The sequence below is a fragment of the Balaenoptera acutorostrata genome, chromosome 1 (assembly GCF_949987535.1).
Source record: "Balaenoptera acutorostrata chromosome 1, mBalAcu1.1, whole genome shotgun sequence".
In the NCBI taxonomy this organism is placed as follows: domain Eukaryota; kingdom Metazoa; phylum Chordata; class Mammalia; order Artiodactyla; family Balaenopteridae; genus Balaenoptera; species Balaenoptera acutorostrata.
The window spans coordinates 89202345-89218121 of NC_080064.1; the positions used below are offsets into that span (position 1 = coordinate 89202345).

At 37.8% G+C, this 15777-nt stretch overlaps 1 protein-coding gene across 3 annotated transcripts in view; it reads left to right on the forward strand.

Annotated features, from left to right (window-relative positions):
• The window catches only part of CDC14A (cell division cycle 14A), a 179173-nt gene that overhangs the window by 13598 nt on the left and 149798 nt on the right, over positions 1-15777 (forward strand). Inside the window, exons 3-4 of one of the 3 annotated variants that reach the window (XM_028163371.2) lie at positions 4722-4797; positions 10692-10736. In XM_028163371.2, coding sequence (XP_028019172.1) covers positions 4722-4797; positions 10692-10736 — 121 coding nt within the window. The other 2 variants (XM_028163370.2, XM_057530740.1) reach the window with 2 other exon arrangements.

Genomic DNA, 15777 nt, shown 5'->3' on the forward strand with positions numbered 1-15777 from the left:
TGGAAGAGTTGGCATGCATTATAATGATCTTACAGAATTTTTCATGTTTTTTTTCTTGTACTGTCAGCACTCTTTGATTATTATGTTAACTTGTAGTGCCTTGCTCAGAGTAGGTGGTCATAAATTTTGTTCAGTGAGTATTGCTTGGAATATAGTTTATCTTTTTGCTGAGGAGTTGACAGTTTTCAGAGGAAACTTCTGATATGTAGAATAAGGTACAACTGTGCTTTAAATAATGATTCCTCTAGGAATGGACCCACTTAAATTAGAGTTTGTTAGAAAAACCAAACACAAAAGAATGATACATCATAAACTTCATAAATCTCGTGAGAAGAGCTAGACATGTAGGGTATAACAGAAAGGCTTCTAGGCCCAAATTCTATTTCCCTTAAATTCTGTGGGTAGCGGGTGACCCTGGTAACCATTTGCTCTGGTCCCATTTCTTCATTCTCCCCAGAAGATGACCCTATCTTTCCTTCCCTCCCCACTTGCAGGACTCCAATTCTTTTCATTTCTTTCCTATCAAAACAGGGAAGAATTTGATTTTAGCTATTTACACTTACTGAATAAAAAGACAGATTGACTGTTTTTCACTTAATAATTCATGAGTTTCATTCTAGGTATTGACCCATAATTTACCAACCCTACAAGGGGAAATTTATATATATATATATAAGGGATACTTATTCATTTGTTCATTCGTGCATTCATCTGGGGAGGAAGCTCAGGGTACTCTGCAATAATAAAATAATATATCCATGGTTTTCCTTGTCCAAATGAGACGAGTTTCCCCCGACCCTAGAAAAAGTGGGGGCCCTTGCTTGGCTGTGGCTCTGGAGGCCTCTTCCTGGGAATTGCCAGAATGGAGAAGACACTATCATGTATCATTAACCTCAGGTTTAGGAGCCCACTCAGCCCTCGGGTTTCTTTATTGTGTCTCTACACGACTTATCTCTGCCATTTCTCCTCGCCATTTTCACTGACCCCAGGTTGATGACTTTCCAGTTCTCCTCTTCCGCCCTGAGCCCAATTCTTTTATTCTCCTGCCTTGGTTCCAAGTTGCTCAAGTACATATTTTATACCTTCTAGCATATTTGAGTTATTTCAATTGTTATCAATTGATTTTTGTATTTTAACATTTCCCTCTAGCTAATGGTCTGGCCTGTAAATGTGTTTCCATTTTCCCCACCTCTGGTGAGGAAGTTTCTTACAAAGAGGCATGTTGTTGGAAGGTGTCTTCTCTGTTCATGGCATTTTATTATACCTGTCAGTGATAACCTAGCATGGTGTGAGCAGCTGTGACCATTTTTTCTTCAATGCTCTTGACATTTTCAGAAATGTATTTAGCTTGTTAGAAAATTATATGTATATAAAGCTATATTACAAATACATATATATTTTTAGAACTGTAAACACTGTAAGGAAAGGATATATAAAACGACCTTAAGATAGAGTTTGTTGGCTTTATATTTGTCTGTGACAATTCTGACTTTTGAAGACATGTTCTAAATTGCTCTTGGCTGTGCAAAATTTTTGACTAAATTTCTCAGTGTGACTTGAAGGCCATCCCTCCTTTTGCAGGATATAAACGCTGGCCCATTGAGCTTCAAGATATTGTGAGGTTAGAAACCTTCTAGGTTAAGATTGCTTGTTTTTCTTCTACCCTTAACCTGGGGCTGTGGTCAAGATAGAGGTATACATCTTTCACTGCAGCTATCTGATGCTCTGAGCTAACTGTCTCTTTGAGGGACTGTGAAGGGGAGTGGGGACTAGGTCCTCTTCTATTTTTCCACCCTCTCCTGTCCTAGGTCCCAAACTGGCTTTCTGGAAATATGACCCCCTTGAACAGGAAGGGACAAGAATTACCAGGGCCTAATCTCACTGTTGGGAAAAATGTGGGGCCCTGAAAGGGAAGGACATTGTCCTTAAACATTTCATCTATACCTCACTCATGGTACTTGATTATTTCTCTAGTTATTTTAAATAAGTTATTTATTTATATTTCTCTTGTTGTTTGTTATTTTTGTTTCTTTCTTTTTTTAAATCTTGATCAGTGTTGTCTATCAGCACAGAACATTTTCTGCAGGGATGGAAATGTTATATATCTGTATTGTACATCTTGGTAGCCATTAGCCACATGTGGCTTTTGAACTCTTGAAATGGGCTAATATGATGGGAGAACTAAATTTTTAATTTATTTAACTTCAATTAATTTAAATTTAAATAGCCACATGTGGCTAGTGGCTGCCATATTGGAGAGTGCAGATCAACTTAAGGACGAGGTCTGTATTTGATTTACTTTTTCCTGTGTTGTTGGAGTATACCAATTTATTTTCATGGTGTTTGGTGAAATAGGTGTGTTTATTAATCATGTTGCTTCCAAAAGTACATGTGTCTAAGCTGGCTCTATTGTTAGGAATAGCTTTGAGTCTGGAATTGAAGTTGGCTTGTAATGGTTAGTATGAAACTGGAATTAGATGACCTGAATTCTTTATGCTTTCCTAAAATTTGTTCACAGTGGGTTAAAAAAGCTGAAATAATCTTAACTAAAAATTCCAGATTTACTTTAAAGTTCTATGTCTCAATATTCATGTTCAAGTAGCAAAAATAAGATATATTAGTTGAGTTTTGCTTACAATAACCCAAGGATAAGGAAATCTCTGTGATAGAAACAAGGCTGCCTTAATCAGTGCTGGTACGTACTTATTTGTACAGTCTTTTCATTTTGGTTCTTTTGAGTGGATTCTTGTCGACAGGGCTTGAACTGGTTGGTAATTGTCGTAGGCATAGTTCATTTTGGATTCATGGGTATTTTTTTATACTTAGAGCACAGCATCACACTGGGGACTAGAAATAGAAGAATTTTTAATTTCAAATCGTTGCAGGTTTCCTTTTTGGCAACTCTACTCTTACTCTCGTGAAACCTGTGTGCAGGAATGGCTAATTTTCATGTTACCTTGAAAATAAGGGCCAAAATATTGTCAACTTGTTTAAGATGGATAAAATATACAAGTTTAGTATTCTTAAGTAAGGCAAGAGGCTTTTGGCAGATTTGTAATGACATATCTATGGTAGTGTAATTTGGGTAGCAGAAAAAATTAAATAAATCCTAATTTTTATTTAAAAAATTAAATGTCTTTAGGGGATACTTTTTTTGGAAATGTGTTGATATTTAGTAAATTTATAGTCTAGGCTAAATTGAATTTGGGTATTAATGAGCAAAATAGTCATAATGAAGACTTATTTGTTGAAGTTTATTATGAGCAGGGCATTCTCAAGATGTCCAGTCCCTGAGTGAGAAGCTTACACTGTAGCTGGCTAGGTAGGATCTACACTTAAAAAGATAATTCATAGTATGTGATAGTATGTGTCGTGGGCCAAAACAGTGGCTCAGATGATAAGTTTTGGGAACTTTGAGAGAAAGGTGGTTAGTTTTCTCTTAGGGTGAGTGCAGGAGGTAGGACTTGAACTGGATTTTGAGGAAACTAGAGGGTAGTAGAAAGAGAAAAGGAGAGCATTCCAGGCAAGGAGACCAATCTGAGCAGCGGCTTGGATTAAGAATATGCATGGAGTATTCGAGAATGAGGAATGGACATATTTGTTGGAATGAAGATTCCATATGGGAACTATTAGGAGAGATCAGCCTGGAAGCTAGGGCTGTGATGGTTAGGGCTTTGATTTCTGAGCCAAGGAATTATTCTGAAGGGAGTAAAGAGCCATTAAACATTTTTGAACAGTGAGAGGATATGTGAGAAGTGAGATTTTATAAAGATTAATTTCTAGTGTGGAATATAGGTTGACTGGGCAGGAGAGAGAGAATTAAAACACTAAAGATGTGAGATGAAGAAAGATCTGGACTTTTGTTGCTAAAGTAGGAATAGAAAAGGAAGGGATGACTTAGAGTAGTAGCTTATTTGATATATAAGAACTAAATTAATATTTATTTGAACTAAATTAATAGGAAGTTTCATGTCTGAGCAACTGGGAGAAACAAAATGTTTTCAGCCTGGAGGGCTGATTTGAAGGAAAGATGGGTTGAGTTCCAGGTGATGGAAGGACCCATAGATGGGAAGTCCAGCAGGTAGTTGAAGATGGGAAAAACTGATGTTGGGTCTTGGGTTAGGAGCCGTCTGTTTTCCATAGTGTTATCGTTTAATTCATGACAGCAGATGATCTGCAGACTGATGCGTGTATCCTGGAGATGTAAAGGGGTGGAGAGAAGGAGACGAGCCAGGGTGTTATATAATACAGAAAGTCCAAGGAGAATGAAACTGAAAAAAAGACCACTGGATTTAAGGTACTTGACAATTGAGAGCAAGGTTTGAGTGGAATAGTTGGAATTAGAACTTAGGGTACATGAGCTTTATGACTAAGTAGGTGATAAATAAAACCAGGAAGTGTAGGCCACATATATGTTTTGTTCATGTTGGTTCTTTCAGTGCTTGCTTTTTAATTCTTTTACTTAATGTCCTGGCAGGGAGATAAAAGGAGGTGGAACTCAAAACTGTCCAAATAGTTCCCTGTTACGAGACTGGTTATAGTAACTGGAGGTCATTGGCAGGGTGAAGTCACTAGTTATTTGGATTACTATGATTCAGTCGTATACTAACCTTTATTCCCAAAGATAATTGAAACTTGATTGTAACTTTAATGAAAATAAAAATGAGCATTGATGTCACTGAAAATATCTTTACTAAATACTACTTTAAAAAAAATCTCAGTTTCTATGCAGATTTTGGACCTCTGAACTTGGCAATGGTGTACAGATACTGCTGTAAACTAAACAAGAAACTAAAAGTGAGTATTGTGGTGATGTTTATATTTTGGTGTTAAAAATTTGAACTGTGAATTCTAACCGGTGGGGTTGCTGTGCATATACCATTTAGTTAGGTAATCTTGATTTTTGGAAATTTAAGTGAGTAGTTCACCTAGAAGTTGAAATTGATCTACCTGATTACCCCACAAAGGACATGTTAACCTCTTTCATTTTTCAGGATCAATGGAAACATGAGCTGAATGAAGTCATTGAAATAGTGATCTAAGAAAGAAAACACAAATCCTTTCAGGTTGTTGTTAATGGTTTTATCAAATTCCCTCCTAGGATGATTTTTCTGAAACCTTCAGGTCCACTTCTGTACACTGTTACCAGGCGATGAAGGGGGCTGGCTCATCATTGCACTGCAGGAGCTCTGGAGCATAAGCTTTTTCTATCTGATCAAGATTGAAATTTTTGTGTATTTCTTGAATGTCATCTCTGTAGAGTTAACAGCCAAGTGAGATTGATCAACTAGCAGCAATAGAGCATGGATTTTACCTGTTATGACAAAATTTGGGTCATACATTCACTATTCATCTCTATTTTTTAAATTTTACATGTGGCTTTTTTTCCCTCTTAAATTCTAAGCATATATGAGGAAGAGTGACATCTATATTCCTAGTTTTGGTAAACTTACTTCATCACATAGAAAGAAATATTTATCTTTTTCTCTCAATTTTCTAAATGAGGATCTTAAATAAATGTTTCAGTTTGCAAGGTGAAATCTACATAGCATGCTCTTGAGGATAACCACTAAATTATAACGCTTGGATAGTTTAATCTTTCTGCTGGGTAAAATGTTACTGGCATGACACAGTGCAGTGCCTTGTATATATTATCTGCTTAATGATAATTTTTTGATTTGATTGATTTTTATTGTACTTAGGTATAAAAGACAGTCTATCATGGAGAATTTCCTGTAAAATATGAATTCACAGATGTTTGCCATTGATCTCAAAATGCTAAATGGACATGGAATGATACCAAAGAGAGATTTTTAAAGTCAAAAATCACATAACATAAGATCTGTTGTAAAAAAAAAAAAAAAAAAAAAAAAAAAGATCTGTTGTAATCAACTTTTTAGGGGATTAATTTCTAAAGTAGTGTCTGACTCAGAAATACATAGTATGTACATTCCTTTAACTAAACCTACTTACATTTTTTAAAAATTTTATTTTTATTTTTTATTCATACTAAATTTTTTTATTTCATTTTCTATTTTTTTAAACATCTTTATTGGAGTATAATTGCTTTAAAATGGTGTGTTAGTTTCTGCTTTATAACAAAGTGAATCAGCTATACATATACGTATATCCCCATATCTCCTCCCTCTTGCGTCTCCCTCCCACCCTCCCTATCCCACCCCTCTAGGTGGTCACAAAGCACTGAGCTGATATCCCTGTACTATGCGGCTGCTTCCCACTAGCTATCTGTTTTACATTTGGTAGTGTATATATGTCCATGCCACTCTCTCACTTCGTCCCAGCTTCCCCTTCCCCCACCCTGTGTCCTCAAGTCCATTTTCTACATCTGTGTCTTTATTCCTGTCCTGCCCCTAGGTTCTTCAGAACCATTTTTTGTTTTTTTTAGATTCCATATATATGTGTTAGCATACGGTATTTGTTTTTCTCTTTCTGACTTACTTCACTCTGTATGACAGACTCTAGGTCCATCCACCTCACTACAAATAACTCAATTTCTAAACCTACTTACATTTTTCAGAAAAGAAGCTACTGCCTATCGTTTAAAAGATAAAGTTAAAATTTTTGTTATCACCAAGGAAGCAAATAATATCCCCAAAAGGATTCAATAAAAAATATTAAATGGACTTTTAATGGATGAATTAACAAGGAAAGGATAATTCATAAATAATTAAAATCCATTTCTTCCTTTTGAGGACCTAGGAATTTCTACACTTTCTTGATTAGTCCTGTTAGTATGTAGTTGGTATGAACTGGGTATTATAATCAACAGTGTGGAACCTGTCTACTATCTGGAATGATTGAAGAGAAAGGAATCATTATCAGGAAAACAAATTTTCTGGTCTGACTCAGTGCTCTATATAACAAGTACATAAGAGTAGATGGATTGAATTAAGACTATTTTACTATCATGGTCTATACTAAACAGTATGGGTAAACGTATACAAGGACTTGTTTGATTTTTTTCATTTACAAAGCTTTCTTTCAACATTATACAAATTTAATAAAGTTCAGACAGTCCCCTCGGTTCATTTCAGTGATCAGGTAATCTGATGGATGCCTGGAATGAATGACATTTTTAGCTTTAGTACAATTAGTGGGCCCCTTGTTACTTGCTGAGGGAATGAATTTTAAATGTTAGTAAGTCATGGGTTATCTCAATAAAGCATACCAAGTAGAATCTCTTTATCAGGAGAAAAAGACTTACGTTACCAATTCAAAGCCGCAGTCGCTTCAGCCTTGTAGAATCTGTTTCTTCAGCTCTAAAATAGGGCTTATAGAGCTCTCCCAGAAAGGTGGTTAGGATTATGTATGTACAGAGGTTAGAAAATATGTGTAAGAGAGCTTTGTAAATTTTGAAGTCCTATACAAAAGAAAGTTACTAAGGTAACATTCATGAATTCTGATAGGAATTACAATAAAGACAGTTTTTCAGCAAAGTTTACGAACACCTTCTCAGCCTCATAGCTATCATTTACATACGCGAAAGCTATCCGATATCATTTTAGGAATCCAAATAACCATTTAGTCCAGCTTCCTGATTTCATAGGTGCAGAAAGGGAAGCCCAGGAGAGGCATGTGACTTGCCCAAGGCTGCAAGGTAAGGTCAGGGCCAGGTTCTCAGGCCCTTGACTGCATCATTCATACACTTCTCTCCACCTTCACTGGTAGCTGCAGGCTCTGGTTTATCATCTTCCTGCACTCACCCATAGCACTGCCCTGACTAACTTCCCCTTGTTGTCCCATGGTGGCCTCATAGCTCCTCTGCTTCTTTTTTGCTCCAGTGACCGTTCCTGCCACTCCGGCTGCTTTGCCTCCTGGAACCCAGACTCTAGGCTTTCCGATTTTGAACGTACCCTCCTTGTTACACGCCTCCCACATCGTCTCTCTCTCATCCTTGTGTAATCTCCAGACCTTCAGTCTCCCTATTCTTTTAGGCTCTCAGCTCCCTTCCAAAGTCTCTTGTCTGCAGCCCACGGTCACTCATTTTGGTAAGACCTTTGGCACCATACTTCCATGCCTTTTGTCTTGCTCACTTTGACAACTCCCACCCTTGGCATCTTCCCAGCAGGTGATTTCACGCACTAACTTACTGATTTACTGAAGATTGCAGTACCCCTGCCACTCCTAGCCTTGAACTTTACCCCGAACCACGTCGCTGCTCCACACAATTGTGTGTGACATCCAGTACGGCTGGAGTGCCCTTGCCCTCTGGTTTGATAACTCCTCATTCTTTAAGACCTTGTGCAAGCACCACCACACCTAGTAAGCATCTCCTTGTGCTGCTGGACAAAGTGGGAGGTGCCTCCTTTGTTTTCCTGTAATTCTTTATGCAGATCTCTATTACTGATGAGTTGTAATTTTAATTTTAATTGAAATTATAATTTCAGTTATAATTTGCAATTTTCAATTGCATCTATCTTTCTCACTAGACTTTGAGCTCCTAGAGGATGGAGGCATGCCTTATCAAAAGATGGAGACTTTTGTCTCCAAGTGTCCAGCACAGGGTAACTAAACACACAGAGACTGCTTTGGCCTTATCATGATCCCCATGACTTACAGATCCCCTTCCATCCTTTTGCCTCTAGAGGTTTCAATATCCTGCCCTCAGCATGTTTACATCCTTCGCACTGATTTCTTATCATTTGCTCTCCCACCTTTGTCTTCCTAACTGTACTGAAACTGCTCTAGTGACATCTTAAATACCCAAACTGATGCCACTGACTTGGTCCTCAAACTCTTTTGCTTCTCTGAATAATTGGCACTATTTTAACAAATAACTTTTGTTAAAATAACTTAAATAACTTCTATTCTTTTAACAAAGAACTTCTTAGAATTCTTTTTCTGTGTGGTTTCCTAACTCTTTGAGGTGTATTTCATTTTCTACTTTGGAAATTTTTATTTCTTCCAATAAAGCTCTTATTATTTTTTCCCCTTTATTTGATACCTTAGGTAGATAGGTAATATTTTACAGTACATTCTATTCCAAACCCAAATTTCTTATTTTTTATATGTTAAAAGGTTTTTTTTAAAGTTGATGGTTTGAGGTGATGATTTACTGATATTTTTGTGTGTGTGTGTGTTCGTATGCATTCTTTTCCCAATGGCCTTCATTTTAATTATATGAATTAAAATGGAAAATTATCCATTACACATTTACTTAGATTAAAAAACCAAAATCAGAAACCACTACCACCAGCAAAAACCCTGTTTCTTATTTTAAACTATACTTTAAAAAGTGTAAGTATTAAGAGTTATACAGTAACAGGTTGTAGTTTGCTATTTCTGGTCAAGAGTTACCATAATAAGGGAATCAGTCAAAGAAAGAAGATTTAATGAAGTGAGGACAATTTGCAAAACTGTGTATGTTATTTAATTTAAAGTGTCATCAGTGATTGATAGGCTAGACCAAGAATTGTAATCTTGTACTTCAAAGAATCCATAAACTCCTGAAATTATATATAAAATTTTGTATGTATTTACATTTTTCTTCTGAGAGGATTCATAACTTTTTAATAGGTTCTCAAAGGGATTTTTGGCACAGACAATGCTGAGAACACTGGGCTGGAATATACGAGCTTCTAAAAGAGAAGACGGTAGTAATTAAGGACAAGGTAGTGGTGTTTTGAAAAGCAGAGTACCTTTTTCAAAGTTAATCAGTTAAGAAAATCTTTCAATTACTGATTCAATAATTTGACAGTTTTATAAACCTAATATGATGGAACTGGCTTTTTCTAAAATAATCAACACAGTTCTAACTGTTGATTTCACTTTTCCTCAGAGAAAAACAAAACCCCAGCCTGCGGGAAAAAAGAGCGTTTCTGAAAAAAGGGGACGTTTTCTAGGGCAGTGATTTTTTTTTTTTTAATACCTGCTCTTATGAATCAACAGGACAATCACAGTAATCTTGGGGACAATTTAGAAAGATTTAAAAGAATATTGACAGAAATGTAATTTTAAATGTACAAAACATCCCACATGGCCCTTTCAGGGTAAAAGAAAAAAGGGGAGGGGGGCATGGTGAAATGGATGATTATATTAAAGCACTGAAAGTACCTGGCAGATGGTGGGGCTCAGGGAATGTCCTTGTTGCTGAATGAATCAGTGCAGTAATCCTATCTGGTAACCAGGTACCTGCCACGGTATCAGGTGGTTGTACACAAGCACTCTTTTGATACAGTGATCAGACCACCCTCTTATTATAACTACAAAAACATGTTGAAGATTTCTTCATGAGGTTATCTTCTGTTGCAGGTTCATGGGCTTTTGGGGGAAGAAAAGCAAACTACATTCTGGAGAGTGTTCATGTAGTTTAAAGAGGTATCAGGGGTGCTAAAACAGTGTTAATTCCCACAGGAGTGAGCGTACGTAGAGTTTGCAAGGCCTGGAGCCCTTATGCCCATTCAGAAGCCTCAGGCAAGAAAACCCCCTTTTATAGAGAATCCCCAAATGCCTTCAACTATATTATCAGCCTGATCGATTAACCTTTATGAGCAACTTTTCTTGACGTTTTGACTTCTACTTTGTTCAAAGGTGCCATTTCATTAAATGAAACATACTGGGTTTGAAACAAAATGGACCGTAAGAGACACCGTTTTCTTTTTCAATAAACTATTCGATCTGTTTTATTTTAGCTCTAAATAAAAACATAAACCGTATTTTGTTTTGTACAGCCAAAGAAAATTTTCAAAAATATTCCTTTCCTGGGGAAGTTGGAGGTAAAACATGTAGAGGTCATGGCTGCTCACAGGAAGACCTGTTCATTTGATCGCTTTTGCAATGGAATGACCACTGATTGCTATGGAGACGCTGATTGCTGCGGCCATTACTGGGCTAGCCTAGTCAGTGTAAGAGAATGATGCCTTGGTCACCACGGTCCCTGTGCTGTAATCTACTTAATCTGACCACCATCATTGGCAGAGCTTGCTTGTTTAGGGAAGTGCATGGGCTCAGTTTTTTTTTTTTATTAAAGGGCATATAATCCAGGCTGCACTAATGTCTTCCTTAGCTCAATCAGGCTGATTGACATAGCTTAAACACCACATTCTAACCACACGACTTGAAGATTTTACTTTTAAGCATGGCAAACAACTTTACCGAAAGGCTGCCCCCAAAATCTGTTCCTTTAAATTGGCCATTAACTCTTTTGTTTTTGTTTTTGTGGCTTTGAGCTTAATTGCATCACCTTTTGATTTTGAATGGTTAAGTAGTTTGTGGTCTCCTGACCTAAACTGAACAAGTGCATGATTTGTGTCTGTCACCATAATTCAAGGATAGCCTGGGGTGTTTGTGATTTGTGTAGCATGTCATCATTTTCTCTCTCTCTCTCTCTGAGTTGCCGTGGCTTGTTTTTCACAAGGAGTGATCCCATTAGAATGCAACCTTTCACATAGCTTTCCTTTCTGAGATAGAAAATGTCTGTCTGGGGTCAATATCCTCATCTTAGTTTGTATTTTTCTAATATGGCAGTCATTGTACTTTGGTTTACAAGTACCATCAAACATTTATATGCTATATTACACACTTGTCATGATTTACATAAGAGTGGTAGAACTTTAACTCTCACTCAGGGAAGCAGTACAGGTCTGGAAATTTCCATACGTTTGCTTATGTTAATTGATAGATATTCATTACTAAATCCCGTCTTTTAGTTACTATTTTTTACCTTGTTAAATGAAACAATTATTGTACCTGTAATTAAGATCATTCCATTGTACCTTGCTGTGCTGTGAATGCATCCCTAGGTAGTTATTCTCTTCCATTTGTAATAAGCCTTGGCCAATATTTTCCCCTTGTTTAGCATCAAATATTCATTAGACTTTGAGCACTTAGGAGGCTAGAGGCTGGGGTTCTGCTTCCCTTGTTACCATCTTGCTCAACACTGTGCTTGACACACAACAGCTGCTCAGTTCATGCTGATCGAACCATTAGAACTTTCTTCAGCTGCAGTATCCCAGCACTCAGATTCAGCAAACTGATTGCCTGTGGGCTGCTTTCAGTTCACAGACATGTTTGGGTTTTTTTTTTTTGGCATGAATGCTGTTTAAAAATTTTGAATTCATGGTCCACATCTGTAATTTATGAAAATTTTCATTAAATTATAGATTCCTGGCTTCTTTTAAATATTACAGTATCTGATTTGGGCCCAGATTCCTGCACAAGAGCTAGGTCTGCATTGGGTAGGGCATGCTTTTCTAGTTTCCCAACTGACCCACTTTAAATTCTTGGCCCCTGAGAGCATCTGAATTTGGAACCTCTGGAATAACACCATCATTTATATTTATTTATTTTTGGCTGCGTTGGGTCTTCGTTGCTGTGCGCGGGCTTTCTCTAGTTGCGGCGAGCGGGGGTTACTCTTCGTTGCAGTGCGCGGGCTTCTCATTGTCGTGGCTTCTCTTGTTGTGGAGCACGGGCTGTAGGTGCGCGGGCTTCAGTAGTTGTGGCAAGTGTGCTCAGTAGTTGTGGCGCACGGGCTTAGTTGCTCCACGGCATGTGGGATCTTCCCAGACCAGGGCTCGAACCCGTGTCTCCTGCGTTGGCAGGCGGATTCTCAATCACTGCACCACCAGGGAAGCCCTGGAATATAACACCATTTAAAGCAGCTTAGTTGCTGAAACATTAAAGGAACTTTTTCCTTGGGTGTTATCAGCTGGAATGCAAGAATTTACAAATTGTAATAAAGTTTTCTGAGGAATCTGGGGAAATGTGTTTTCTATAACATGTTTTAAAAGTCACATGGCATGATTTGGAGTTCCTAAAAGAATTTAAATGTCTTTTGGGGCTACTTGACCAGATGGACGGTATTTTCGGATCCATATAGAGCATTTCCAGGAATGGGGCCTTTTCCCACATTTTCATGCAGCTCTTTTCCAAAATTTAGCAATATCTTAGCACAGTGGATTTCAGTGTGTGGTCCCGGGACCAGCAGCATCAGTATTAATTGCCAAGGAATTGTTAGAAATGCAAATTCTCGGGCCCTTCCCTGCTGAAACAAACTCTAGGGGCGGGGCCCAGCAATCTGTGTTTTAATGAGCTCTCTAGGTGACTCTGAATCAGTCTGTTAAGAGGATGAAATAGAATATAGTAATATAATAAAATATAATTTAGATTGAAATTTAGTTTGTTTTTTATTTCTGAAAAGTTTAAAAATTATTGACCAATTCAACCTGACAATTATTTAAATTTTGAACCGTGAAACTTGTTATGGCCTTGTAATTGAGAATTAAGGTTTACACAAGTTATCAAGCTCAGTGAGAGAGTTCTGGATTCCTTCCGTCTACCACACTTGTGGAGAGCACTCAACTCTCTCATCTGACCTGGGAGCTATTGGCCAAGTGTGGTAAGCCAGGCTCTCCATGGCTCCAGGCTTATGTTCTCTTGGTAAAAGAGAGGCACAGCATGCTCATTATACTTCAGCCTTGCCCAGGTCCTCTGGTTTGGGAGTCACTCTGTGTCTGGTCAAACTGGACCCCTTTGGCACTGTCCTACTGCTTTGAGAAATAATGGCATGTAGCAAGTGACCAATAAATATTACTGTTGTTGTTATTATAGAGGGCTGGCTGTGTCCACTTAGGTTAAGAAGATTCAGAAGGTTATATACTCCAGTTTCCAGATAGAAGTCTACAATATAGTGTGGATAGTGGCTGCATGTTATAATTTGCAGTGGGTCATGTGCAGCCTTGCTGCAGAGCAGACAAATAGTCCAGAGGTCTTAGTATTCCTTCTGTGACATCCTCCTCTTTATATTTAAGACTATATTCATTTGTTTTACCGATTTCTAACTTTACTTTGCTATCGTACACAGTGTTTTTGTAATCTCTAAGCTTTTCATGTAAAGCAGAAAGAATCTGTATTAGAGCAAGGAGCTCACTGAGAGCCAGAGGTGATGGTATGAGTTAGCAAGTCATCTCCATGAAGGGCGTGGCCGGTACACCGGACTGTAGAGGTGACAGCCAGGTAAGGAAGAGGCAACTGTCCAGTTTGGAGGCATGAAATTCTCCTGATATTAGAGCAGAACTTGAAAAAATATCTACGGGGCTCATTTATAAAATAGAGTCCTATTGTCTGCAGGACTTTCTTTTCTTGCATGGTAAAGTTCTTCCATATGAAAGATCTCAAAGAATGAGCCAAATGTTCCTCTAAAGGCTCTTTAGTCATCAGTGTGCTTTGATATGTAATAGGTAGTTTTTGTTTTTGCTTTTAAGATAAGGACATGTTTAATATTTGGAAGGAGAAAACGTTAAAGAGGTTGTGTAGATCAACTCAATCATATAAAGCACCAGCTAAACAATGGGCAAAATGTTTTGTTATCCCTGAAATTTTTCATCCTAGTACCAGAATATCTCCTCTGTTGAACAGCATTACTGCTGCAAGACTGGGGAATGCTGACCCATAAGAGGAAGCGAAGGCCTGGCTGTGACAGGGAGGGAAATTAGGACAAGGCTTGTAATATGTAAGATTTTTCTCTGTTGTCCTTCACTTTGAATTAGTTTTGATTCCTTGAGTGAGAACTCACCTCTCTGTGATCTGACCTAGGAGATATTGGCCAAGCTTCACTAAACAGAAGATCATTTCTTGACTTGCAGTGCTGAGAAAAACACTTGAATTCCAAAATATCTAACCCTAAGCAAGGTAAATGCTAGGAGTTTTAAAAGCTTTCCTAAAAGTCAGATAGAGAACTCTCATTTTAAAAAGTAACATACAGCATGGTGACTACAGTTAATAACACTGTATTGCATGTGTGAAAGCTGCTGAGAGAGTAAGTCCTGAAAGTTCTCATCACAAGAAAAAAAATTTTGTGAGTAGGTAGGGTGACAGATGTTTTAAAAAATGTCAATTATGTTTGCATCCTGTAGGCAGCTTCCAACAGGAGGTATTTCGTTTTATCTTATTTTATTTTTTAATTTATTTAATTAATTAATTTTATTTTTGGCTGTGTTGGCTCTTTGTTGCTGTGCGTGGGCTTTCTCTAGTTTGGCGAGTGGGAGCTGCTCTTGGTTGCAGTGCGCGGGCTTCTCATTGTGGTGGCTTCTCTTGTTGTGGAGCTCTAGGCGTGCGAGCTTCAGTAGCTGTGGCACACAGGCTCAGTAGTTGTGGCCACGGGCTTAGTTGCCCCGCGGCATGTGGGATCTTCCTGGACCAGGGCTCGAACCCGTGTCTCCTGCATTGGCAGGCGGATTCTTAACCACTGCGCCACCAGGGAAGTCCAGGTATTTTAAAGTAGTTAAAATTTCTAGGTAGATTTTGTGAAGAATATTCTTTTTCTGATATAATTGCTGAAAGCTTGTAAAGGTAAAAAAAAATTTTCCCTTAAAATTTTAATTTGTATTATGTTTACTTTAAAAAATGTGTAAGTATACAGTGAAAAGAAAGTTTCCTTCAGAATTCTGTCCTCATGGTTCCCATTGTAGGATGGTTCCCTGCATTCCGTATACTTTAGAATTAGAGAGAAAAACAAAAAAGAAGCAAACACAAAAAGTTAAAAAACAATCCAACAGTAAAGACCATTGGCGATGAAAGAACAGCAATAGGAGTTTGTCACTGTTGGCGAGTAAATTTGTAAAATAAATTTAATTCCACTATTTAATGATAAGAGTAGCTTGTTATGAAACCTAAACTCTTAGTAGAAAAGGGCATCGAAACAGATAATTTAAACTTCCTCAGAGGTGTGTTAGGGATCCAGGAAATGAAAATAGTGAGAGGCTGAGAGCCAGAGGAGCTGAGTCCTTGTGTTCCATCTGACTCATGTTAACGGGGTCC